We start from the raw sequence: 25,270 nt of genomic DNA on the forward strand, positions 1-25,270 counted from the left end.
AGCTTTCTTCTCTCTTCTTTGAATGAGTTTAAGTATTCATCTGTTTGGGGGGAAAACTTTTTGTCAACTGACAGAGTCCTTAAATTGGGCCGAAAGCTCTCAGAGTAGATAAAAACTTCCCCAAATTGTTTCTTAAGTAACTAAAACTATTCATATCCTCCCATCAAAATAAGTGCATGGCTCTGTTCATAGGGGGTATTCTGATATTTTTTTATTAAAGTGTTTCAAATATGTAGACCAGGTCCTCTAGCCTAATTGTGCAATAGAAGTATAATGTGAGCACGTATGTAATTTAAAATTTTTAAGTAGCCGCATTAAAGTTTAAAGATTGTGAAATCAGTCTCAAATTTTCTTTAGCCCAGTATATCGAAAATATTATCATTTCAACATGTAAAAAAATGTGTAGTTTACCTTTTTTTTGTACAAAGTCTTTGAAATCTGGTGTATAATTTACCTTTAAAGCACATCTGCATTTAGTCTAGCCACATTTCAAGTGTCAATAGTCACATTGGACAGCACAGCTGAAGCCCATTTGTCCATGAATTTTGCAGAAGAGAAATGTTTAAGTTAACTTCCCTGTGCAGAGGCCCAGAATGCCAGTGGTTTTTTTCCTAATAAATGATAATGCTATAATTTTTTGAACACTTATTAAACCCCAGGCATTATGCTAAAAACATCTCATTTAATCCTTATGGCCTTGTGGTAAGGTGAGTGGGTCTTGCAGCTTAAGGAATTGAGGTCCAAGAAGGTCAAGTAATGGGACCGGTCACTCACCTCTGGCTAGGGCTCAAAGTCAGCTCTGACTTGAGTGCCCAGTCACTTAGGTCGTGGCTCAGTGATACAGATCAATAGTTTAGGTCTGGGCTTCCCTGGTGACGCAGTGGTTGAGAGTCCGCCTGCCGATGCAGGGGACACGGGTTCATGCCCTGGTCCGGGAATATCCCACATGCCGCGGAGCGGCTGGGCCCGTGAGCCATGGCCACTGAGCCTGTGCGTCCGGAGCCTGTGCTCCACAACAGGAGAGGCCACAACAGTGAGAGGCCCGCATACCGCAAAAAAAAAAAAAAAAATAGTTTAGGTCTATCGAGTGCTCACCATGCTGCACCTGAACGCTGATATCTGAGATTGAATCATTGCTACGGTGCTGTGTGGGTGATGTTATAGTTAACCCCAGTTTATAGCCGAGGAGACTGAGGCCAGAGCAGTGAGTGCCCAGGGACTCAAGGATAGTTGTTTGGTGGAGCTGAAATGTGAACCTAACCCTAACCCTAGGCCTACTTTCTAACCTCAGGGCTCGTGCTTGTACCCACCTTCTCGGTCTTCTTTCTGCCTTTTGTGACTGTGAACTCGCTTTGACTTTCACTATTTTGCTGACCTATGCCAGGCCCTGGAGGGGAACACCAGAGATGGACCTGGTGAGACTCTCGCGGCTCTTCTCCGGCCCCCGACCCATGGGATTGGCCATCCTGCACCACCTTGACCGCCTCAGAGCCAGGTGGGCCGGAGGCAGGGAGGGGCCCATGTGGCCAAGGGCCGCAGGGCTGATTCAGCTAGTGCCAGCATCCTTCAACAGCTCCCTCTCTCGGCTGCCCCTCGGCGCGCGGAGCCAGAAGAACACAGGCAGCCTGAGCTCTGACCCAGGCCCGCCCAGCCCCACGGCCACCCAGGAGGAAGGGGAGGAGGAGAGCTTTGGGACTCTTTCCGACAAATACTCCTCCCGGAGAATGTTCCACAAATCGACGGCCCAGTTGTATAACCTGCGGCTCAAGGAACAGAGTGTTGAAGAAGATGAGGAAGGGGAGCTGCAGCCAAAATCATGGCAGGGCCCGAGAAACACCCCTTACTGGTACTTCTTTCAGTGCAAACGCCTGATCAAGGAAGGAAAGGTAGGGAACCTTTGGATTCTGTTGCTCCTGGCTCCTGCTTCCACCGTGCCGTGGTATTTTGTGATGGGCCGCCCAACCTTCCGGTCATCTCTAAAGGGTGGAATGCTGAGGGCTCCTCCCTCCTCTTTGTCTTCACTCCCCCTTCGGTGCTGCACCAGGAGACCCGCCAGCCTCCTGGCTTTCAGTGCCCCCTCCTTCATGCTGGTCCCATCTTCCTGTTACCAGCTCGGCCATCCCATGGACTCCCCATCTGTGTATTCAGCTGCCTCCTCACCATCTCCCTTATACTTACCCTCGGTGGCCTGCAATTTTTGTTCCCAACTTTGATTTCCCTACGCTTTCTTCATCTCACTCAGTGGTAACCCCATTATTCCATCCACCCAGGCCACATGCCTTCACATCATCTCTGAGTCTTCTCTTTCTCTCACCAGCTCTAGCTTCAAAATTTCTCCCGTCCTAACCTCTCACAAGCCAACCCCTGAATGCCCAGCCCAAGCCTTCTCCTCGCCCCCCTCAGCTATTACGACACTTGTCTCTGGGCTCCCCGAGGCTCTCTCCACCTCTTTCCAGGATGTGGGCTCGCAGCATGGAGCCATCCCGTTAAAGCAGAGAGCAGATGGCCTGACTTCTCTCTCCAGCTCTCCCAGTGTATTCAGTGACACTGGGGATGTTCATTTCCTTAGGAATTGATAACGACATTCCATTTATATTTAAAAATCTCTTGGAGGTATATGTCGAAGCTTTGGTGAATGAAGTGACAGGATGTCTGAAATTTGCTTTCAAAAATTCAGTTTGCAGGAGGAGTGCAGGGTATAGATGAAACAAGATTGGCCAGACGTTAATAAGCATTGTAGTTACACTATTCTCTTTACTTTTGTGTATATTTGAGATTTCCCATAATGAAAAGTTGAGAAATAAAGAGAAGTCGGAGTCCTCACAATAGCTTATGAAGCCTGCAAGAACTGCCACCTGCCCTCCACTCCCCTTACCTCTCCGCCCGCATCTCCCCCCCTTCACTTACTCTGCTGCAGCCTCCTCTCTGCTCCCAAGCACACTCCAGCCTCAGGGCCTTTGCACTGGCTGTTCCCTCAGAGAGCCATGTGGCTCCTTCCCTCACCTCCCTCAGATCTTTGTTCACCTGGGCATCGCCCCTGCCTCTCAGGGAGTTCCCCCATGGCAGTGGGGCCAGGAGCTCTCACAGGTGGTGGGAGACTGGTGGGCTTCCTTCCTGGCCACTGCGGAGGCCCATGGCTGCAGACCACGGGCACCAAGAGGCTGGTGGCAGAGGCCCAGGGTGGGTGTTTGTCTCCTGGGCAGGCCTGAGCTTGGGCTCAGCTAGGGTCCCCCAGCCTCAGTCTCCCTCCCTCTGCTGAGGGTCTCTGAGGCCACCCTGAGTCCCCCCCGTTGTGTCCTCCCCCCACCCCTCTTCCCCAGCTGGCCGAGGCCCTGGACCTGTTTGAGAGACAGATGCTGAAGGAGGAGCGACTCCAGCCCCTTGAGTGCAACTACACCGTGCTGATCGGGGGCTGCGGGCGGGCCGGCTACCTGAGGAAGGCCTTCAAGCTCTACAATGACGTGAGCATGGGCCTGGGGGCAGCAGGGGCCAGGGGCCCTAAAAGAGCTGGGTGCAGATCCTGGATGAGTCACCTGCTAGTGCATTACCCCCTCCAGCCTCAGTTTCATCGTTCGTAAAATGGAGGTGATCTCAGATAACTACGTGATGACATGGGACGTCCCCTAGTGCCTGTCCGGGCCACGGCAGGGCCCACCGGTCCCCTGCCTTTTCCACTGCTAACTCCCAGTTAATTTACTTTGTGTTCCTTTTGTCTCGCTCCCATCCTCACGCTACACGTGGGTGCACACGTGCACCTTTCTTCCAAAGCTGATCTTTTGAAAAAGGGCTTTTATTTCTCTTGGAAGGTGGTTTTACTTTACATTCGCCCACCTCTGGGGTGTGTTGTATTTGTCATTCTCAGAGCCAGGAAGCTGCTTCCTTCATGAGTCAGGAAAGAGCTGTGCCTGAGAGGACCATAGACTCTAGCAGAAGTATTCCCATCTTCTCCTGTAGCCAGGAGCTGGGAACATCCTTTATTCCAGCAAGAATTCTTGGGAGCCCTAGTCTCGTCATTTGGGCCTGGCCTGTAGTAAGTCCTTAGTACACTCTGTGGAATATGTGAACACATACAGAGCATCTGCCCATCCTTGAAGTTGGGATCACCGTCTTCCTTTTTCAGATGAGGAAACTGAGGCCTGGAGGGATGAAGTGCCATGTCTAAGGTTACCTCTCTCTCTCTCGAGAGTGCTGGACTTGGGAGTTGAGCCCAAAATGGCCTGAGAACAGGGTTCTGTACACTCTGCAAAAGCTGGTCACCTACCCTCGGTCAGGTTGCTCTCCTCTGGGAAATAGCGAGTGCTTGGTTTTACCAGGAGTTTCTCAAACTCCGTCACCTGGAGGGCTTAATAAGCCCAGTGTGAGCCCAGGGTTTGTGACTCAGCGGGGGTGGGGTGGGGGACTACTGAGATGTGCTGCAGGGACGAGCTCCTGGCTGCTGCTGCTGCTGCTCCCAGGGCCTCTCTCCCATGATGCTCTCCCTTGTAACAGCCTTTCGAGGTGACCGTATCACCCCCATTTTTCCAATGACAAGCTAACTTACGACCCCTCAGGTAGTAAACATTGGAGCTGGGGTTTGATTACCACCCCCCTCCACCCTTTCCCAGACCAGATCCACCCCATGGATCTTAACAGTCAGGGTGGCCTGGTCGGCCACAGAGCGGGAGCTTTGGGGAGACCCTGCTGCAAAAGCACCCCAGTCCCAGGGTGGACTGCTGAGCACCATGGGGAGGACGGTTTCTTGTTTGGAGCATCTGCAGTGCAGGGTCAGTTCCCAGAGCCCCTCAGGCTGAGTCGGGTTCAGAGAGCCCAGCGTTGCGTGTCACTCGGCTCTGTGTTGTCACAGGCCCGGCTCCCAGGCCTGTTCAGTGTGGTAGCACAGTCTTCTCTAGCTTCCTCTCAGGGTGGCCATCGTCTGTGCATTGGGCTGATCCCAGAGCCACCTCCAAGTTTCTCCCCATCTCCACAGATGAAGAAGCGAGACCTGGAGCCCTCAGATGCCACCTACACAGCCTTGTTCAACGTCTGTGCTGAGTCCCCCTGGAAGGACTCTGCTCTGCAGAGGGCCCTGAAGTTACGGCAGCAGCTTCAGGCCAGAAACTTCCAGCTCAACTTGAAAACGTACCACTCCCTGCTCAAGATGGCCGCCATGTGCGCAGACCTCAGGATGTGCCTGGATGTTTTTAAGGTGGGACATCGCTTCCTTCCTGCTCCCCATTCAGGGCCAGTCCCACGTGGCAGGGTGTGAGGCTGTGTTGTCTGTGTTCCTCATGCAGGAAGGTTCAGGGGCCGATGAGACAAGCCCCGTACTGGGCTCTGGGGTTCACAGGTGAATCCCATGAGACCCTGTTGTCAGAGGCCTGGGTCTGGCAGGCAGAGAGGCCCCCAGCCCTGTGAAGGCAGTGGGTCGTGTGCTCTGTCGTGTGCAGTCCCGCTGGATGGGACTCCGTGGTGCCGTACCAGAGGGTGGGCTTCATGGCGCTGAAGATGAGCCATTGCTCACTGAGGGGTCGTTCCAAAGGTCCTATAAGGCAAGTCCTGTGCCCCCATTTCATAGATGAGGAAACTGAGACCAGGGAGCATAATGCCTTGCCCACACTCCCACAGCGAGCCAGTGGTGAAGCTGGGACTTGAAGCCAGCTCTGTGCAATTCCAAAGCCTCATGTACAGGGGTTAAAAGTGGCTGCTGGGGTGGCCTTTGCGGAGAGGCTGCAGAGAAGTGACCAGAGCAGAGCCAGGAAGAGAGGCCTGGGAAGGAGAGGAGGAGGGGGTGCAGGCAGCAGTTAGCTCTGCTCAGCAGCTGGTACTGAGCTGGCCCGGAGCCGGAGTCAGGCCCCACCTCTTCCAGAGGCACAGCCCTGAGCCTGACCGGGGGTGTCTGCCCTTAGCCAGCCCCATCGGGCCTGGGCCTGGGCCTGGTCCTGGGCTCTTCTGCAGATTCTTATCCGGCCCTCTTTGTTCCCTCCCCCAGGAAATCATCCAGAAAGGACATGCGGTCACAGAGGAGACCTTCAGTTACCTGCTCATGGGCTGCATCCAGGACAAGAAGACGGGTTTCCGATACACCCTGCAGGTCTGTCCCGCCTGGCCCTGCGTCCTGTCTCTCCTGTTGCCCTGCTTGCTCCCCCTCCGTGTGCCTGTGTTGGGTGCAAGTGATGATCCTGTGTGCGTTACTTGAGCCCTTGCTCCTGCCCTGTGCTGGGTGTTTTTATATTTGTGATCTTTTGGCCTTCCCAGAGCACGCTGCTCCCTGCGTTGTACAGATGGCAGGGAGGGAGGGCACACGGAGGAGGCGTGGCTGCTGCTCCAGTCGGGGCACAGCCAGCCCACACTCTCCCACTCCGCTCCGTGGCTCTCTGTGCAGCCGGCCCAGACCCGCTGAGCTTATGGTCCCTGAAGGATGTCCGACCCATCCCCCACTCAGCGTCTCTGCGTGTGGGACCCAGGAGTCAGCATTCAGTCCTGAGAGAGCCTCACGGACATTAAAGTTGAGACACGCTGCTCTAATCCCATCTCAGCTCCCCCCTTATCAAGTGCGGAGGCGGGATTAGCACTGGTACCACAGCTGCCTCCCCAGCTCCTCAGGGGTGGGAAGGACCTGGAGCTCACCAAAAGCTCTAACTTCAGGTGCGGCCCACAGATCAGCAGCCTCAGGCTCACCTGGGGCTTCTCAGAAATGCAGGGTCTCAGCCCCACACAGGCCTCGTGCAGCCAGATCGGCATTTCAGCAAGATCCCCAGAGGGTTGGTCTGCACAGAGTTTGAGCCCCAGTGATCTGGGACAGCCCTGGACCACGTGCCTCCCCTCTGCAGACCCCCTGGAAACAGTGGCTGCCGGCCATCCCCTGGCTGCTTTATAGACAGGATCTGGTTCCTCCCTCTCTTTGGCCTCGATCTGTTCTAGTGAGAAGTAGTCTATCACGCTAGCAGCCAGTTTGTGTCATGCACTTGTTAAACTGCTCAAGCTGGGCACCATAGCCCCGTTTTAGAGACGAGGAGGCTGAGGCTCCCGGAGGTTGAGTAACTTGCCCAAGGTCTCACAGCCACTAAGAAGCAGAGCTGGGATTTGAACCAAGAATCCCTCCTGCCACAGGATAGCGTCTGTGTCCCTGATAAACCTCAGTTCTGTCAGCATTCCCCATGGAGGTGGCTTCCCAGACCCTTGCCATCCTCAGGACCCTGTCTGGTGGGCAGCGGCCCTCTTGCATGTGGCACCCACCTGGGCCTGGCCGGCCCTGACTCGTAGGCACACTTGACGTGAGCTCCTGGCCGCTGCACGTGGCCTCCCAGTGAGCCCGCGGACAGGAGCCAGTGAGACCAGTGAGCCTCGTGGGGCATCTCGTGGCATCTTGGTTGGTGTCAGAGTGACCGCACGTGGTCAGACTGCCCCCTTGAGAACACACAAGTGTGCTAGACTCCTCGCTGAGGGGCGAAAACGACCTCAGCTCGAGGGGAGACAGGCCTGCCCAGGCCCACAGCTTGTGAGGCGCTCTTCCTGGCCGAGGCCCCCCTCTGCCCGCGCCCACTCCGTGCTCTCGAGGAAGCTGAGGACGCTGAGTGGGGCAGGGCACACAGCAGGCACTCAGGAAGGGCAGCTGAGTCCAATCCTTAAGTCAGCTGGACTCCTCCAGCACCTAGCCTCTCTGGCCATCCCTCCCCAGGGGAGTAGGGAGAAGGGCCTGGGAGAGCCAGAGAGATGCAAGAGCGACACGGTTTTGGGGTGAGCCAGAGGAGGGGAGGAGCGGCGCTCTGTGGAGGCTCCCAGGTTCTGGGTTTCTTAGTGGCCCAGAGCCTGGCGTCTTTCCCGTGTCCCCCCCGCCCCCACGTTTGCTGACTGGTTGCTGCCTCGTGCTGCCTGCTCTGCTGAGGGCTCTTCGGAGCGGGAGCTGGGGGTGAGGCCTGTCTCTCCTCGGCAGGTGTGGAGGCAGATGCTGAGCCTGGGGCTCCGGCCGAGCCGGCACGGCTACAACCTGCTGTTGGGGGCAGCTCGGGACTGCGGCCTGGGGGACCCGGAGGTGGCCTCGGCGGTGCTCCTGAGGCCCAGGGAGGAGATGGTCCTGCTCCAGCCCCCGGCAGGTGGGCAGGAGGCAAGGAGGAGAGACGGGGTCGGGGCAGACGATAGCCTGTCTGCCAGGCTGCACGTGGAGGCCCTGGAGAGGCAGCTGTTTCTAGAACCTTCTCAGGCACTTGAGGGGCCTCTGGAGCCTCAGGAGGCCGGAGCCCGCGGCAAGGCCCAGCCTGGGGTGGAAACCAAGGCGGAGCCTGACCTCGCCGTGGCCCTCCCCTCTGTAGCCCCAGCGCCTCCCTGGGGGCTGGAGGCCAACCTCCTGACCCCGGGGGCGGTCCCCTCGGCTGTAGTCTCCTTTGGGACCGTGACGACTCCAGCCGACAGGCTGGCCTTGATGGGGGGCCTGGAGGGCTTCCTGGGAAAGATGGCGGAGCATGGGCTTCGGCCGGACATCAAAACCCTCACGCTGCTGGCGGAGGTGGTGGAGCCCGGCACTTCCGCAGAGTCCTCGCTGCTGACTGTCTTGGACGTGCACCAAGTGGAGGCCGACCTGACCTTCTTCAACACGCTGATGAGGAGGAAGAGCAAGCTGGGCGACCTGGAGGGGGCGAAGGTGAGGGGCGCAGGGGGAGGCACAGGGCTCCCGGCTGGGCCCTTCCTCTCCTTCCCCCTCAGGCCCTCCCCTGCCAGGTGTGTCAGCCGTTCCTGTGAGAGGGGCGCAGACTGTCTGGAGCCCCTGGTGAAAACCTGGGAATCAGGTGGTGAACCAGCCATACTCCCTGCCCTCCCAGAGGGGCCACCCTTCAGCCCCTCCCCCGCCTCATGGACTTCCTCGCGCTCACTGTGCTTGATTCTGTTCTGAGAGCTTCACATCCACTCGTTTCTTTACTGACCATAGCAGGAAGCTCCGCTGGCCTGTGGCTTTCCTCGTCTCACAGATGGCGACGTTGGGGCCCTCACAGGATTTTTGTGCATTCGTACAATGTATTTCTGTGTGATGCCCATTTTGCCAGAAGCTTTGACCTGGGCTCTCCTGAGAGCTGACAGAGGCAGCCTCTGCCTTCAGGCCCTCAGAGCAGAGCACAGCTTTCTCTAGAGCCCCACCCTGGGCCCCGCCCTGACCCAGCCAGGTTGAGCAGGCATCCTCTTCCTCAGCTCCTGCCCGGGGGCTCCCTCAGCCAGCACTTCCCATGCTGTTGTCAGCTTTGTCTCCTGCCCTGGACCACAGGACCGCCATCCCCTGAGGCCCTGGTGCTCAGTGGACATGGACGGCCCGAGCGCAGGGGTGGATGGTGGTCGGGAGAGGAGCAGAGGGGGCAGGAACATGAAGGGCATTCGAAGAAGGGATGACCTGCTACAGACAGGCGGGCTGGAAGGCAGGGAGGACTCGCAGAGCAGCTGAATCCTGGGGAGCTGGGCCAAGGCCAGTGCCCAGGGTGGTCAGCAGAGGGAGCCACGAGGCCTCGGAGCAGAGCAATGCCCTGGCGCCTCCAGCAGAGAAGGCTCTTGCCAGGGCTGCTGGACTACAGCTTACCGTGATGCCACGTCTGTCCCCACAGGCACTGCTGCCAGTCCTGGCAAAGAGGGGAATCGTCCCCAACCTGCAGACATTCTGCAGCCTGGCCATCGGGTGCCGCAGGCCAGGGGATGGCCTGCAGCTGCTTGCAGACATGAGGGTGAGCAGGCCCGGGCCCAGGCAGGCCCCGTGGTACTGAAGAAGAAAGCTGGGGCGGGGGTGGTGCGAGGGGGCCCTCCTGAACCGCCCAGGCCTCTGCCCTCAGGGTAAGCTGTTGGGGGCGGGGCAGGGAGAGTGGGGTCGCTCTAGCTGCGAGTGTGGAATGGTCAGTGGCCCAATTTGGGAGAAAGGAAGCCCTGGTGAGGCGCTGCAGGAATGGGCGTTGAGGGCCAGGGGTGTTACGATCGCCAAGGTGGTGGCCGCGGGGTGAGATTGAGGGGTGGGGGCAGGTCTTGGCCCCAACCCTCTAGAGGGATGGAGGCCATGATGGGAGCAGGGAGGGTACCAGAATTCTCAGGGGACGGGGGTGCAGTGAACCACAGGAGGCAGTCTCCTGCCCTGATCTGGTTTACTGCCTGAGTCTGTTTATCTCTGAGAACAACCCTCTAATTGCTGTCCAGGTTCTTCGGGGCTGAGAGGGCGGGGTCCTCAGCCACCTGGGATAGACCCACAGAGCGGGGGACATGGAGCGGGGCGTACAGCCTGTTGTTGCTACAAGGTCCTGCCCTTCTTGTCCCTGGGGGCTGGTCTGCAGAGCAGGCCTGACTGGCAGTGTAGCTCCCCAAGCCCGACGTGCCACCGGTGGCCGCTCTGTCCCAGCCACCGCCATCATCTCGCTGATGGCATTTCTGTGATGTTCCAGAAATCCCAGATGACCCCCAACGCCCACATCTACAGCACCCTCATCAACGCGGCCGTCAAGAAGCTGGACTACGCCTATCTCATCGACGTCCTGAAGGACATGAGGCGGAACAGGGTTCCGGTGAATGGAGTGGTCATCCGCCAGCTGGAGTTCGCAGCCCAGTACCCACCCACCTTCGACCGGGTAAGTGCGCCAAGCTCTAACGTGCCCGTCATCTCCCTAACCAACGCCATCCCCCACCCCGCGTCCACTTCTGACCTGCTGGGATTGGCATCCTTTTGCTTTAAACTGTCGGTGGCTTCCCTTGGGGAAAACCCCAAAGTCCTCAGACTGCGGCCTGCGAGCCCCTGTTCACGTGGCTCATTTCATCTTAGGCCACTCCTCCCTCGATTCACTGTCAGTCCCACGGCGTCTTCCCTGCCTCGGGGTTTTTGTATTCCCTCCACCTTGAGTAGGCTGCCCTGCTTTTCACATGGCTGTGGTTCCTTCTCATCTGGTAGGTGTCGGCTCAGATGGCTCTTTCTCAGAGGTGCCCTGCTGGCGGCCCCCATACGAGCACTATTCCTTTTCACCATGTTTCACAGTCGGTAATTACACGCACACGTGTGTGACTCTTCCCTTGAAGAGATTGTAAAAGCCCCTAGAGGTGGAGACTGTCTGCCTTGCTCACCTGGGTCCCTGGTGCCTGCCTGTCGTCTGGCGCCCAGCATAGATTGTTGTTTGTCGGGTGAATGGGGACGGCAGGAGGGCAGCGATAGAATCTGATTTGTAACTGCCACTTCTCTCCTTGCTGTTCTGAGGATATCAGGCTCCAGGGCTTTGGTTTTTAGGTCCGCTGAGTCAGACCCTGTGCTGAGCACCTCCAGAGCAGCTGTGGCCTGACTGGGAAGGAGACAAGTCGGCCAGGACACACCAAGCCAGGGGACGTGGGGTCAGGGACGGCTGTGCATGGGGGATGCTTGAAGGCTTAGTAAGAGCTAGTGAGACAGCGGTGGAGAGTATGCCGGAGGGCATAGCTGGGCATCTTTGAACAGCTGATTGTTAGTCTTACCTTACTGATGCCTTGGAGTTCTTTAAATATTCTGGACACTAGTCTTTTGTTGGTTTCATGTTGCAAGAATCTTCCGGTTGGGGGGTTGTCTCTTCACTGTGTAGGGCCCACTAGGGGTCTTCTCAATCAACAGTCACCAAACTACCAGAAGCCTAAAGCTTATTGTATTCAGTCATACATTCATACTTCCTTATTGGTCGACTTACTTCTGTTTGTGATCATCAGGTTTTTGCTTCACGTACTTTCAGGCTCTATTAGGTACAAGTTTAGAATTGTTAAACCTTTTGAATCAACCCTTTTATCATCATGTAGTAACGGTCTTTATCTCATACATTTTGTCTGTTTTTCCTCTGGTCTTCTCTGTGTTCCTCTACCAGCTTTCTCTTGGTGTCTGCCTGGCACGTCTTGTCTCCTTTCCTTCTTCCCTCCTGTCCTGAGACCTCTGCAGCAGTGCTGAGGTGACAGTCAGAGGGAGGCGATGCCTGTGCCGAGCGGGAGGCGCTCAGCAGGCTGTGGAGGCACAGCTGGTGGCGCCCAGCGATTCTAGCTGTGCGGGGCTGGGGTGCCATGCCTGGGTATATAGGAACACAGCAGCACAGACTCGGGAAGGATTGTTAGCAGATGAGAGAGAATCTGGGTCTGCCCCATGGTACAACTTAGTTTCTCTACTGTACACCACTCAGTGTTGAGCAGCTTTTCTGCCCTCTCCCTTTGACCAACTGGAAGCAAGAACAGCTTCCCTGAGCCCTGAGCCAGCTGCCATGGTTTGGGGTCAGCGGTAGGTAGCATGCAGTGAGTCTAATCGTGGCCCCTCTGAGCCTTGGAACCCCACGCTTTTCCAATTACAGTACAAAGGGAGAAACACCTACTTGGAGAAGATTGATGGCTTCCGAGCTTATTATAAGCAGTGGCTGAAAGTGATGCCAGCAGAGGAAACCCCCCACCCGTGGCAGAAGTTCCGGACCAAACCAAAGGGAGACCAGGACACCGTCACTGTGGCCGATGTGGACAGAGGCCCTGGGGGCAGGTGATGGGGAGACCCTGGGGGACTTCCAGCAGAGCTGGAACAAAGTGAATGGCCTTCACATGGCTCTGCGGGAGCCCCAAGAGTCCCTTTCATATTCAAGACACGTGAATGTGCCAGTGTAGCTGCAAGCTTGAGGGAAAGGCCTGGGCCACAGTAAGAGCTGCAGCTTTTTGCAGGCATTGGTCTGAGATGCCCAGGAAGTTCATGGCAAGTCCAAGAGCAGCTTGGGCCACCTTGGTATGTCATCTTAGGCCCTCCTCGCCTGAGAGATTGCCACCCCCATCACTGATGAGGAAAGTAAGTGCTCAAGGTCACACAGCACCTGTGAGGTGGAGTTAGGATCACGCCTTAAGGGCAACTGGTCTCCAGGGCTTGGCGCTGTCCCACTGGGTTCCACAGACTGCTGGCTCTGAAAGAAGGCAGGCAGCACCCAAAAGGTTTAAGAGTTTTATTTCTACAAATCACAGCTGATGAACACCAAAGCCTTCACACGTAGAGACCATGCTCCTACTCGGGCCTGGGGAACTGCTCTGAGGAAGAGCTGCTCCCAGGAAAGGGTGGCGTGACAGGCAGAAACCTGCGCAGTCCAGAGTCCAGGGCGGAGAGGGGTTGGGGCCCGACGGCCTCAGCCAGAGTGGGCCCGACGGCCTCAGCCAGAGCAGCCCCGGCAGCCGCAGTGCGTGCACTCGATGATCCGGCCCTGCAAACAGAGGACAGCTGAGACCCCGTGCCCCTGCCACAGGCCATACGCCCACACGCAGGAATCCTCCTGCAGGAAGGGTGGCCACGGGACATCCACTCCCCGTAGGACACTCCTCAGAAACCCTCCATGACAGTGCTGGATGGGGAAAATTCGGTTCCCTCATGAAGATGGAAACAGCTGCTGTTGACACTGCAGTTACTTCTCTATGTGGATTTAATTTATGCAAATTCAGTGTACACACTTGCTCCCAAAAAAGGAAAAAAAAAAAATCTGTGTAAATGATTCTTGTTATTCCGCAAAGCCGCAGGACACACCCTATAGTGAGCTGGGGGTGGGTCTGCTACCGCTCAGGGGGCTCAGCGCCAGAGGCCTCAGTGCCTCCTCTGGGCTGGGAACTTTCCACTGTGGGCTCGGGAAGAAGAACAGTGTGTACTTGAATCTGTGTGGCAGCGGAACAGTCTTGTACCCCAGGCCAGGTGTGGCCTAGTGTCTGGCCGGGGCGGGGGAGCCCACCCAGCAGACAAAAGGCCCCAGGGCAATGGTGTTTATTTTCCTTTTTCTTCTTTTTTGGAGGAGCAAGACTCTGGTCTAAGGAAACAAAATCTGATGGTGAAACCCAACTAAATCTGAAGCAGGCTCTGTTCCGGCCACAGGTCTGGGGCAGGAGCCCCAGCTAGACATCAACGTGGAACCCCGGGGCTCTCGGAGGACCAGGGCTTCTGCTGCTCCGCCACCCCTCCTGCCCCCACCAGAGACCAGCACCAGAGCTGCCCCTCAGGAGGCAGCCCGTGCTCGCTCTCCACTGCTCCACATGCCCGTCCTTGAGCTTCCAGATGGTTCAGGGGACAGAGCTGCCTGCTGAGTTAAAGCCCTTGGCCCAGAGCCGAAGCCCTACAAGCTGTAACTAGTGCTGCAGCGTGAAGGGACCTTGTGACGAGGGACCGTGTGAAATAAGACATCTGGCCTGACCTCCCAGCGGGGCCCACGGCAGTCAGCCGAGGGGCCGCGCTCAAAGGCTGCTAATGGCCAACAGCCCAGCAACCCTTCTCTGCCTCCTGCGGCTCCACTTCAGAGGCGTATGTGCGTGGAGCCGAGCTACTGCACACCCAGTCGTGTTCCCCAGCCGCCCAGGAAGTTCTGGCAGGAGATGCGGTGATGCTAACATTGAAGTGTCCCTGGGAGGAAAAGGAGGCTTGGAAAAAAGGGCGGCTGAAGGGCAAGCACTGGAGGGAAAGGGACAAGCTCCTGCCGACTGGCCCACCCTGGGGGTGGATATCATCACCCCCATTTGGTTAAGTGAGAAAAGGAACCCAATAACTTGCCCAAAGCAGGAGGTGAGACTGGCCCCCAGATGTAAGATAATTACTGCCGAACTCCCTGGCATGGATTCCTGACCAGAGGGTCTCACTGCTGGGGGGATGGCCAACCACAAAACAGAACAACATAAAACCCCTTGTGGTCAACTAGGGCAGAATCAGTAACATCCCACCCAGTCGTCAGACGTGACAGGGGTGGAGACATTACCACTTCCAGCTTGCTTTTGGGGACCCGGCAAATGCAGTTCGTCCCAAAATTGGTGTCCCGTGTCTGAATGCACCGCAGGCAGCATAGGTTCTCATATCCCTGCTTTTTCCATTTTGCGATCAGGTTTTTATCTGCATAGCCTTCTTTAATACAGTATTCATACAGTTCTGTCAAAAAGATGGGGAAAGGGCATCAGAGCATAGTATAACAAAGCTCCCAGGCTTCCCTGGTGGTGCAGTGGTTGAGAATCTGCCTGCTAATGCAGGGGACACGGGTTTGAGCCCTGGTCTGGAAGGATCCCACATGCTGCGGAGCAACTAGGCCCGTGAGCCACAACTACTGAGCCTGCGCTCTAGAGCCCGTGAGCCATAGCTACTGAGCCTGCGCGTCTGGAGCCTGTGCTCCGCAACAAGGGAGGCCGCGGTAGTGAGAGGGCCACGCACCGCGATGAAGAGTGGCCCCGGCTTGCCACAACTAGGGAAAGCCCTCGCACAGAAACGAAGACCCAACACAGCAAAACTAAATAATTAATAAACTCCTACCCCAACATCTTCTTAAAAAAAAAGAAAAAAAGCCTTCTCAGATTTAAAAAAAAACAAAAAACAAAGCTCCCCCCACCCCTGGCCCATCACTACCCACCCTTAAAAAGAGTATTAGCCAGGGGCTTTCCTGGTGGCGCAGTAGTTAAGAATCCGCCTGCCAATGCGTGGGACACGGGTTCGAGCCCTGGTCCGGGAAGATCCCACATGCCGTGGAGCAACTAAGCCCATGCGCCACAACTACTGAGCCTGCGCTCTAGAGCCTGAAGGCCACAACTGCTGAAGCCCGCGCACCTAGAGCCCATTCTCCGTAACGAGACGCCACCGCAATGAGAAGCCCGCGCACAGCAACAAAGAGTAGCCCCCGCTCGCCACCACTAGAGAAAGCCTGCGCACAGCAACAAACACCCAATGCAGCCAAAAATTAAAAGTATTTAGCCAATATTGGCCTGGCCCCTCTTTTTTTGGTGGTAAGAAACATCATGACACTTGCTGAGGTTTCAAGAATTAAATAAATCTGAAAGCTACTCAAGTTGGGAAGGTCAAGAGAGAATTTGGCCAATTACCTCTGCTTATGGCTTTCCGCTTGTAGAAGAGGTCAAAAATATAGCGGGTCTTCTGGTGATGGATCCTAAAGATGGGCCACAGAGATTCCACTTTCCTCTTTCCCTCGTGAGGTTCTGTTTCAGCTGGAGAGAAAACACATGTGTTTGTTTTTTGGGGGATAGGGTAGTCTGCATAGGATATAGTGTTATTTTTTTAATAAGTAGGGATAAAGAATAAATCCTTTGTACCCACTAGGATGGCTATAATCAAAATGACAAGACAGTAATAAATGTTGGCGAGGATGTGGAGAAATCAGAATCCTCATACACTGCTGGTGGGAATGTAACATGATGCAGCTGCTATGGAAAACAGTCTGGCAATTCCTCAGGAAGTTAAACAGAGTAACCATATGACCCAGCAATTCCACTCCTAGGTATATACCCAAGAGAACTGAAAATGCGCTTGCACACAAAAACCTGTACATGAATGTTTGTGGTAGCCAAAAAGTAGATATCACCCCAGGGTCCATCAACTGATGAATGGTTAAAATGTAATCTATCCACATGATGGAATATTTTTCAGTTATAAAAAGTAATGAAGTACTCACACATGCCACAACATGGATGACTCTTGAACACGTTATGCTCAGTGAAAGAAACCAGTCCTCACAGACCTATTGTATGACTTTGTCTATACAGACAGAAAGTAGATTAGTGGTTGCCTAGATCAGGGAGACCCCTGCTAAAGGGGATGGGGTTTCTCTGCGAGGTGATAAATACTGTAAAACTGACTGTGGTGATGGATGCCTAACTCTGTGAACACACTAAACGCTGCTTAACTGAATACTTTAAAAGGCTGAATTTTACAGCATATGATTTATGGCTCATTAGGGCTGTTTATTTTTTAAAAGATGAAGCAAAAGGTAAGCCACATGACTTAAACATTAATTGCTTTAAATTAAAAATGCCTTTTAAATTAGAAAAATTAGAAAGCAAAGGTTTTAAAAAATCAAAGACAACCTCTGTTAATACCCGGGTCTCTATCCTTCCAGACCTATTTCTCCAGCATAATAATTTCTCAAGATAATTTGGACCTACAGATGGGCATTCTAATAATAAGGCACCTCTAATTTCATTTCCCAATCAAAATCGTTTAGGGAAAAAAGAGAAGAAAAAAAAAGACAAGTCTGAAAGTTCTTAGCATGGCGAGCCTGCAGGAAATAATGGCTCCATCAAGACATGTAGGATCAGGTAGCACCTTGCACCTGCCAAAAGGCAAGTCTTTCTCTTAGCATTATAAGCTGATCTTTGTCACCTCTTCTCGGTTTTTAGGGCAGAGGAGAAAGGTGAGAAGGGTTAAGAAACCTATACCTCCATTTCTCCAACACCGAGGCTGTTCTATTACCTAGAATTTGTAATTCAGCTCAATAAACAGGATTCTGTGATCCAAGTCAAAGGCAGGTGTTGAGGACTCAGCAACACTGCGTGTGTGCTATGGGCGAGGCCATGCTCCAGGTGCCCAAGATATGGCAGTGGGCAAGACACAGAAACCACAGAGGCATGATCTGAGAGGGAAGCAGATCAGCCCCTGGTGGTTAAGTGGTAACGGCCACAGAAAAGAAGGAAACAAGGAAGGGGATGGCGAGCAGGGAAAGAGGGGGACTGCCACTTCATACTAGTCATCAAAGGAGACATCCGCTCAGAGACCTTAAGAAACAAGATGTGCAAGGTGGGCTGGGGCGGGGTGGGCAAAATGGGTGAAGGTGGTCAAAGGGTACAAACTTCCAGTTATAAATAAGTCCTGGGGAATCTATAGCATGGTGACTATAACGTTAATGATACTGTATTGTATATTTGAAAGTTGCTACGAAAGTAGATCTTAAAAGTTCTTATAAGAAAACAACTATGTGAGGTGATGGGTGTTCACGAAACTTGTAATAATTTCACAACATAGTCATATATAAAATCATGTTGTACACCTAAAACAATACATTGTATGTCAATTATATCTCAATTTAAAAAGAAGAAAAGAGAAGAGGGGCAAACGTGTACAAGGCAGAGCCAACAGCAATGTAAAGGCCCTGAGGTGGGACTGTAACTGGGGGTCAAGGGACAGCAGTGTGGCTGGGGGCTTGGTGGGTTGGGGGAGGTGGGGGGTAGGGGACGGAGTTCAAGGGGTGTGGGGAGAGTGTGCTTGACCTGGAAGGCCACAGAAGGACTTGGTTTTGCTCTGATGGGGGGATGAACCACTGCAGGGTCCTGAGCAGATGGTGATGTGATCTGACGTACAACCTAAAGCCCTCACCCTGGCGGCCCCGTGGAGAAGACTGCAGGGCGAGCAGAAGCAGGAGGCTGCTGCAGGCACCCAGGTGACAGGTGAGGGTAGCCTGGACCAGGTGGTGGGGTGGAGGGGCTAAAAGGAGTCGGATTTTAGATTCGTGAATTCTCTAAGGTTTCAATAAGGATAACTTCAAACATACACAAAAGAAAACAGTATGTTGAACTCCCAAGTACCTTCCACCTAGCTTCAACAATTAACATTCAGCTATTTGTATTTTATCTGGTTCTCCCTACTTTTAGGATTTGGGGGAACTGGAGTATTTTAAAATGAAACTTCTAGTGTTGAGTCAAGGCTGGAGAAGACATTTGTTCACCGGAGTCGAGAGTGTTTCGGAAAGCCACGTGACTAGATGGGATGACTGAGGGAAGGGGGGTGGGGGCCATGGAGCTCCTCAGGCTGCCATCCTGGACGTGGAACCTTCCTGTGCTTTTGAGTCATCTCTCAACATTTTAATGGTAGCATCACCCACATTTAAAAAATTTCTTTTTGGACCCATTTTCACAAGGTCACGTGAACATTCTTGGATATCATTTTGTACAGGTTCGCACACACAGTAGAAGGCAGCTTTCAGTGGGCGATGTGGAGTCCTGCCACTAGGAGGGTATGAAAAGAGGCCAGAGGTAGGGGACACTGTGGCACAGACAAGACTTAGGTTTCTGCCTCTTTGCTAATGCCCCAAACCGCCTATTAACTTCAAATTTCAATTAGTTTAAAGTACTTGTAAAAGCAAAGTTATTTACAAGTCCTGGTTACAGTCCACGGAGATAGTGCCTTTATTTCTCAGTCACCCATAAGAACCCCTGCCACACATAACTTCCCCCATCTCTGCCCCGTAGTCCCTATAACCAGGCTCTTATTGTTTGGGGACTTATAGGGCAACAGTGGCTATACAAAAACTTGAGTAGCAAGCTAAGAAACATACAAAGAGCTGGGCAGTTGTGCTGAGCTAGGAAATAACAGGGACAAACTAGGAGAAAACAGGAATTTTCCTTCCTAAGATAAGAGGACCAACTGCTTCAATAAGTGTGAGTTGTCCTGTAAATGGTCCTCAGATCAGAAGGACAGGCCTGGCAATGCCACTGGCTTTGGGCCTTTGTGGGCCCAAGGCTCCTCCATGGCCTAGGAGTGCGGCCGCAGATCCCACAGGCAAAACTTGCGCGGAAGGCTACAAACTGGAGGCTGGCAGCCTTTATCAGCCTGAAGGCTGGCTTTGTTTGCCTCCTCCCACAGACACTTTTTTTTTAAGTTTGAATTTTAAATTAGAAGAGTTCACACAGAAAAGCTGAATTTCTGCTTATCTTGGAAAAAGAAAAACACTCAGCAAATCTGGCAAAGCTGAGGCTGCATCCCACATGGTAAGTGGCCCTGGGTGAGTAGCAGCTTCTCCCCATCCCAGCGCCCCCTATTGTTCCCAGCACTAAAGCCAGCTCTGGTGCCACCTGCCATCCACTCTGTTTTCTTTATAGTGGAAGCGAGAGCAACATGAAACTAGGTCTTAAAACCTGTGTATCAAAAATGGGAAAGCAGGGCTTCCCTGGTGGCGCAGTGGTTGAGAGTCCGCCTGCCGAAGCAGGGGACACGGGTTCGTGCCCCGGTCTGAGAAGATCCCACATGCCGCGGAGCGGCTGGGCCCATGAGCCATAGCCACTGAGCCTGCGCGTCTGGAGCCTGTGCTCCGCAACGGGAGAGACCACAACAGTGAGAGGCCTGCATACCGCAAAAAAAAAAAAAAAAAAAAAAAAAAAAGGGGAAAGCAGAGAACTATATGTTTAAATAAAAACAAGAGAAAGAATACTTCTTTTGATGGTAAAGAATATCACATACATCTAAATGCTCTCCCTCCAAAAAGTCACCCCTTAAAAAGAGGAAGTAGGTTTATTTGCAAGGAGTCACAAAAATGTCTTCTATTACAGCAATCTCTAAGTTCCTTTATGTTGAATAAAGATCTGTTTGGGGAAGAAATCTCTCAGCCCAAAGTGACCTGATTACTGCAAGTTCTGGGTATTTAATAGAAGTTACCTGATACAGTCAGCTTCAAAGGAAGCAAAGTAACTTAACACCCACTTACTACTTATTGCTAGAGGTATGACTTCATAATAACAAAGGTTAGATTAACTACCAAAAACCTTAAAAAAAAAATCACTTTAAAAAGCAATTCAGTAAGTGGTTATACCGTGATAAAATTTCCCAAAACTGCACACTACACTGACTCACAAAGTGCAGGACCACACAACATTTAGAGGGAAGTGAAGATGGTGCATTCTGGAAAACTGGTAGATGATGCGAAAACAAAGTGATGATGAAAACAGAGACTCACAAGAAAAATCCGAATAAAAATGTTTCAGAAAATTTGGAAGTGAAAAAGAACAGGATTTCCCAAGTAAATATATTTTGTATGATTTTAAATATACCTCTAACCAACACAGCAAATAATTATAGGTAGACTACTTGATCTATACTCCCTAAAGCTCTTATATTCAAAAACATTTTTGAGGACCTTTTCATTTGTATTATCTTACTTTCTGGCATTTATAGTATTCCTATCAGTTAATAAGCAAAACATGTCAGTGTCAGGAGGCCACAGTGGTACAGCCTGTCTCTTCCCATTTATGCTTGCATTTATGCCTGGCCCCTTGAAGCATGTAAGCCTGTGACCCTTGGACACAGTCCACTCAGATAGGAACTCTCCGACTCACCTTCTCTCATCTTTTGATCTAATTCATCCAATGTTGGCTCGATCAACTCCCAGCCATCTGGGGGAGCTTTCCGGCTTCTTTTGACTTTAGGCATTTTTTCCCCAGAAGATAATCTGCAAAGATCTGTGGGGAAAAAAATTAAACGAATTGGTTTCTGAGCCTCAGATCCCCAAAAGACTTCACAAGCCACAACTCTGGTGCACACTCATGTCCCTAAGTCTGTTTCCTCATCTGTAAAGGGGGGATAATAGAATCTACTTATGGCGCCATTATGAAGATTAATTATAATTATATGTAACATGCCTGGCATTTAATGTGTGCTTACTAGATTTTTGCTGTTACCATTAACTGACATCAACTATGAGCCTGTCCCTGTACTGAGAACATAGAACAAAGAATAAGACACACACTGTTCCTGAGAAGGGGATATTCTAGCAAGGAAATACAAAGTGAAAAGGGAATTACAACACAGTGTGAGGAAGACTATGGTTGGGAAAGCGAAGAAGATGAGTGTTTAAAAAGGATAAAGACAGTGTGAAACCAAAGTACCTTAGGGTCTGTTTCCCAAGAATGTATGTAGCAGAAAGAAAGATCTCTGGTCTCTTCAGTTACAGGCTTAGGTTCTTGGCCAGCTGTGACTTTGGAGAGGTCACCTTCCCTCTCTGGTCCTCAATCTTGTCTATAAGACGAGGACAGTGTATTAGCCGGATGGCCAAAGTCTCTTAAACCCAACAAACATACTACATAAAGGAAAGTCATGTAAAGCCCAACAACAGACCAGTGCAAATCTACATAGCAAGTCATTTTTCAAACCGCATAGCATTTCCTAGGTGGCAAAGAGAACTCAGGTTAATGATCTCACCTTTAAGTATAGCAGACTCCTCTCTTCCAAGTTCATTGGGTTCCTCCCCCCTGTAGCGGGCCTGACAAGTTTATGAAGCCCCGCCCCTCCCTTTCATGAATTCTCCGTAACAACCTTACAGATGAAGATCAAACTACAAGAGGTAAACTCAGGGTCGCACACAGCTGGGAACTGGAAGAGTCCGACTCTAATCGGGGGCTCCTGACTCCCAAATCAGTGGTCTTTGCACTTGTCTACCCTGCTATGAAGCTAGAGACGGATGGAATCTGGTCCCTGTCCCAACGCGCAAGGGCTGGGAGGACAAAGACACGGGAATGACCACTCTACTAAGACCCAGGGAGATTCGAGGGCCTGGCCCAGCCGGGGAGTCACAGGAGGCCTCCCAGGAGAGGTAACAGCTAAGAAGTAACCAGATCAAGGAGAAAGAGGTGCGGGGCCGTATAAGAGAGGTGGTAGCGCTCGGAAGAGGCGGCGAGCGGAAAGGCGTTCGGAGGGAGGGAGGGAGGGAAGACGTTACAGCCTGGGTTGTAGGAAAGGCTCAGAGAGACGACTGCATCTGAACGGGGCTTACGAGAACAAGCAATATTTAGACAAAAAAAGTTCCAGGCGGAGAAAAAAAAGCATGGAAAGTAAAGGGGGGAAAAAAGCCTAGAAGCAAGGGAACCCCCCAAATCTCTCATCCCTTCGGCCGAACGAGCAAAACGCCGCCTCCTCTGTGGAACTCACTTCGACCTCCCGGTCCAGAGGCCCGAACTCCTCCCAGTTCAGCTGTTCAGATCGCCCTTCTGAGCCAATGCAGACCTCCAATCCCTGGCCCCAGCAGTCACCAAGGTACTCGAAAACAGGAGAAACACTCACCACGTCCTCCGTCGCCGTCGGACGCCCCTTCTCTATTGCCTGCCTCCGCTTCCCAAGTTATCCCTTCAGGATGAGGTCCTCGCGGAGCCCCGCCCCACCTAGCGCGGAAATTGCGTTATCTTAGGTGTCCGCAGCTCTGCCTGTACAGAATTCCAGAGCCGCTGTCGTCTTTTGCCCTCACGTCCCTGGGGGTGACTGGCAGGCTTACGCGCTTCCCCCGGAGCGGGGGCTGGGGGCTCTGTTGCCCAGCAGCGCGCGTGAGAGCCTGGGCTCAGGCGGTGCGTGGGACAGTCCGGCCTCCCTGAGGTCCCCGGTCCTAGCGGCGGCGGCGGCGGCGGCGGCGTCGGCGCCGTCGGCGGGCTGAGTGGGGACGGGGCCGGGCGGAAGAAGTCGAGCCCGAGGTATTTCCGGTTCCGGTGTCAGCTCGAGGCGCCGCCGCCGCCGCAGCCGCCGGAGCCGCGATGCCTAAAGGAGGTGAGGGGCGGGCGCGCGTGGCACGCGGGCCTCGAGGAGCAGCCCGAGTCCGGCTCCCGTTGTCCACTCAGCCCGCGAGCGCTTCGGAGAGCGGCACAGAGGGAGGACGTCCGCTCGGGCTGAGGGCCAGGCCTGGGCCTCGAAGCCCAATTGTCCCGCTGGGGAAACTGAAGAGCGTAGTGGCCTCGAGCCACTCCCTCGGGGGTCTGAGGAGACTCGGAGGCTCTGGGTCCTCGGCGACCCGGAAGGCCGATCTAGGGCGCCCTTCTCCCGGCCTGGGGGGTCTGAAGTTTCCTCACAGTTTCAGGCTCGCCGGGGACTGAGTCACCGACCGCATCGCGCGCCGGTGCCGGACCCGCCTGCCTCGCGCGTAAAACGTGGGTCTTCCTGGGTTCTGGGCGAGCCAGGCCTGCCTCTTGCGACCTAACTTGATGCTCTTAAGCCTGGCCGGCCTAGCTTTGACTGCCCTATTCGAGCGGCTCGATGTGTGCCTTTGAGCCAGTCGCTTAACCTCCCCGAGTCTTCGTTTTCTCACTTGCAGGTGGGGTTGTGATTGTACCTGCCTCACAATACTGACGCGAGGTTTTAACTAGGTAACCCACGTGGAGAGCGCATCGCGGTCCTGGATAGTCGCTAAGTGCCCCGTAATAATTAACTACTGTTAGTCGTTAGACTTTGCCAGTTCCTTGGCCAGGAGCGTAAAGGATCCATGGCTTCCCAGTACGTTGTAGACCATCCTCCATCCGCTTCCCCCTTAAGGTCAATAGTGCTCGACCCGAAGCCCAGCTGTGTCACTGTCTAACCTTATGGCCTTGAACAAGTTCTTTAACTTCTTCCAGCCTGTTTTCCCCATCTGGAAATAACCCTTAGCTTGGAGAGTTGGGTCGGGGTCGTAAAACTAGAGCACTCGCCGTGCCTGGCTGGCTCCTGGCGCAGAACAGATGTTCAGTTGATATTGGTTGCTCGTGTGTTATGTTGGTTAAGATGCGTCAGCCCACAGGAAGATCTGCTTGGAGCTTTTACAAACCTAAATGATTTCCTGACTCTCTACTACCAGAGATATTGGGGTTTACAGAGCTGAATCTCTTTAAACTTAGCTCTCTACTGGTTTATTCTGTGGTAGGAAAAGCCTTGTCTTCTTTGTGTTCCCCAGTCTCCTGTTCTGCAAAAGGAGGGGTACTAAGGGTACTTTCTGGCTCCAGAATTCTGGTTCTAAGAGTCCTACTTAATAGTTGCTTTGAGCCAAGGTTGGAGTTTACAATTAGAAAATCCTAAATATGGATTCTTGTTTAAACGACTTGGCTTTTTGGCTTGTGAAAGCTTTATGGGCAGATAAGGTTTACATTTCTTGCTTGTGTTAATTTGCTTGAAAAGTAAAAGAGAACATGAAGGGACTTCCCTGGTGGTCCAGTGGCTGAGACTCTGCGCTCCCAGTGTAGGGGGTCGGTTCGATCCCTGGTCAGGGAACTAGATCCCACATGCCGAAACTAAAGACCCGGCGCGGTCAAATAAATAAATAAATATTTTAAAAAGAGGGAGAGAGAGAGAGAACATGAAGATGTAAGTAATAGTATAAAATTCTCCAAGAGCCAAGGACCAACTCTTGTTTCTGTTATGAAACCTGTGAAGCTTTTTTTTTTTTTTTTTTTTAATTTATTTTTGGCTCTGTTGGGTCTTCGTTGCTGCGCGCGGGCTTTCTCTAGTCGCAGCGAGCGGGGGCTACTCTTCGTTGCGGTGCGCGGGCTTCTCATTGCAGCGGCTTCTCTTCGTTGCGGAACACGGGCTCTAGGCACGTGGGTGGGCTTCAGTAGTTGTAGCGCGCAGGCTCAGTAGTTGTGGTGCATGGGCTTAGTTGCTCTGCAGAATGTGGCATCTTCCCGGACCAGGGTTCGAACCCGTGTGCCCTGCATTGGCAGGCGGATTCTTAACCACTGCGCCACCAGGGAAGCCCCCTGTGAAGTATTTTTAAAGGCATGGAAAGCTTCTGATAAGAGTTACTGTACACCAAGCTGAGATCATTATCGCATAGCCAAGCGTGGGGGATGAGAACCGATAGTAGTCAATTTTGAGTTGTTTCTGTTACTTAGAGTATTAAGAGGGCAAGAAAAGATGTTGGCTTTTTGGATGGCAAACTTGATCTCTCACAGTAGAACTTTGATGAACATAGACTGAGACACCCCTGGGAACCCTGGGTAGTCATTAAAAATGGGTGGTGTGGTCTGCAGCAGCCCGTTATGGCTCTGCAGCTGCTGTTTAGGAAATCAGGGG

At 53.1% G+C, this 25,270-nt stretch overlaps 3 protein-coding genes across 7 annotated transcripts in view; 2 read left to right on the forward strand and 1 right to left on the reverse strand.

The window, feature by feature from the left end:
- Positions 1–1,393: 1,393 nt before the first annotated feature.
- PTCD1 (pentatricopeptide repeat domain 1) lies at positions 1,394–13,840 on the forward strand (the record flags this gene model as incomplete). 2 transcript variants are annotated; one of them, XM_079720065.1, is made up of 9 exons in its annotated part: positions 1,394–1,886; positions 3,321–3,461; positions 4,967–5,185; positions 5,969–6,070; positions 7,913–8,617; positions 9,564–9,680; positions 10,383–10,565; positions 12,282–12,456; positions 13,737–13,840. In XM_079720065.1, exons 1-9 carry the CDS (start codon positions 1,407–1,409, stop codon positions 13,838–13,840), a joined length of 2,226 nt encoding a protein of 741 aa, XP_079576191.1. In that variant the 5' UTR covers positions 1,394–1,406. The 2 variants fall into 2 exon arrangements, with proteins under 2 accessions (XP_079576191.1, XP_079576192.1); XM_079720066.1 differs by lacking the exon at positions 13,737–13,840 and having other exon boundaries at positions 12,282–12,464.
- On the reverse strand, positions 12,894–20,932 carry BUD31 (BUD31 homolog). The gene is made up of 4 exons (XM_079720068.1): positions 20,809–20,932; positions 15,793–15,915; positions 14,688–14,854; positions 12,894–13,160 (listed from the first exon to the last, which is right to left on the reverse strand). Exons 1-4 carry the CDS (start codon positions 20,900–20,902, stop codon positions 13,110–13,112), a joined length of 435 nt encoding a protein of 144 aa, XP_079576194.1. The 5' UTR covers positions 20,903–20,932; the 3' UTR covers positions 12,894–13,109.
- Positions 20,933–22,938: 2,006 nt separating this feature from the next.
- The window catches only part of PDAP1 (PDGFA associated protein 1), a 29,529-nt gene continuing 27,197 nt past the window's right edge, over positions 22,939–25,270 (forward strand). For all 4 annotated transcript variants that reach the window (XM_079718457.1, XM_079718458.1, XM_079718455.1 and 1 more), the window contains exon 1: positions 22,939–23,002. In XM_079718457.1, coding sequence (XP_079574583.1) covers positions 22,990–23,002 — 13 coding nt within the window. In that variant the 5' untranslated portion in view covers positions 22,939–22,989. The remainder of the gene's footprint in view (positions 23,003–25,270) is intronic.

The sequence above is a fragment of the Hyperoodon ampullatus genome (genome assembly GCF_949752795.1).
Source record: "Hyperoodon ampullatus genome assembly, chromosome: 14".
Taxonomy (NCBI): domain Eukaryota; kingdom Metazoa; phylum Chordata; class Mammalia; order Artiodactyla; family Ziphiidae; genus Hyperoodon; species Hyperoodon ampullatus.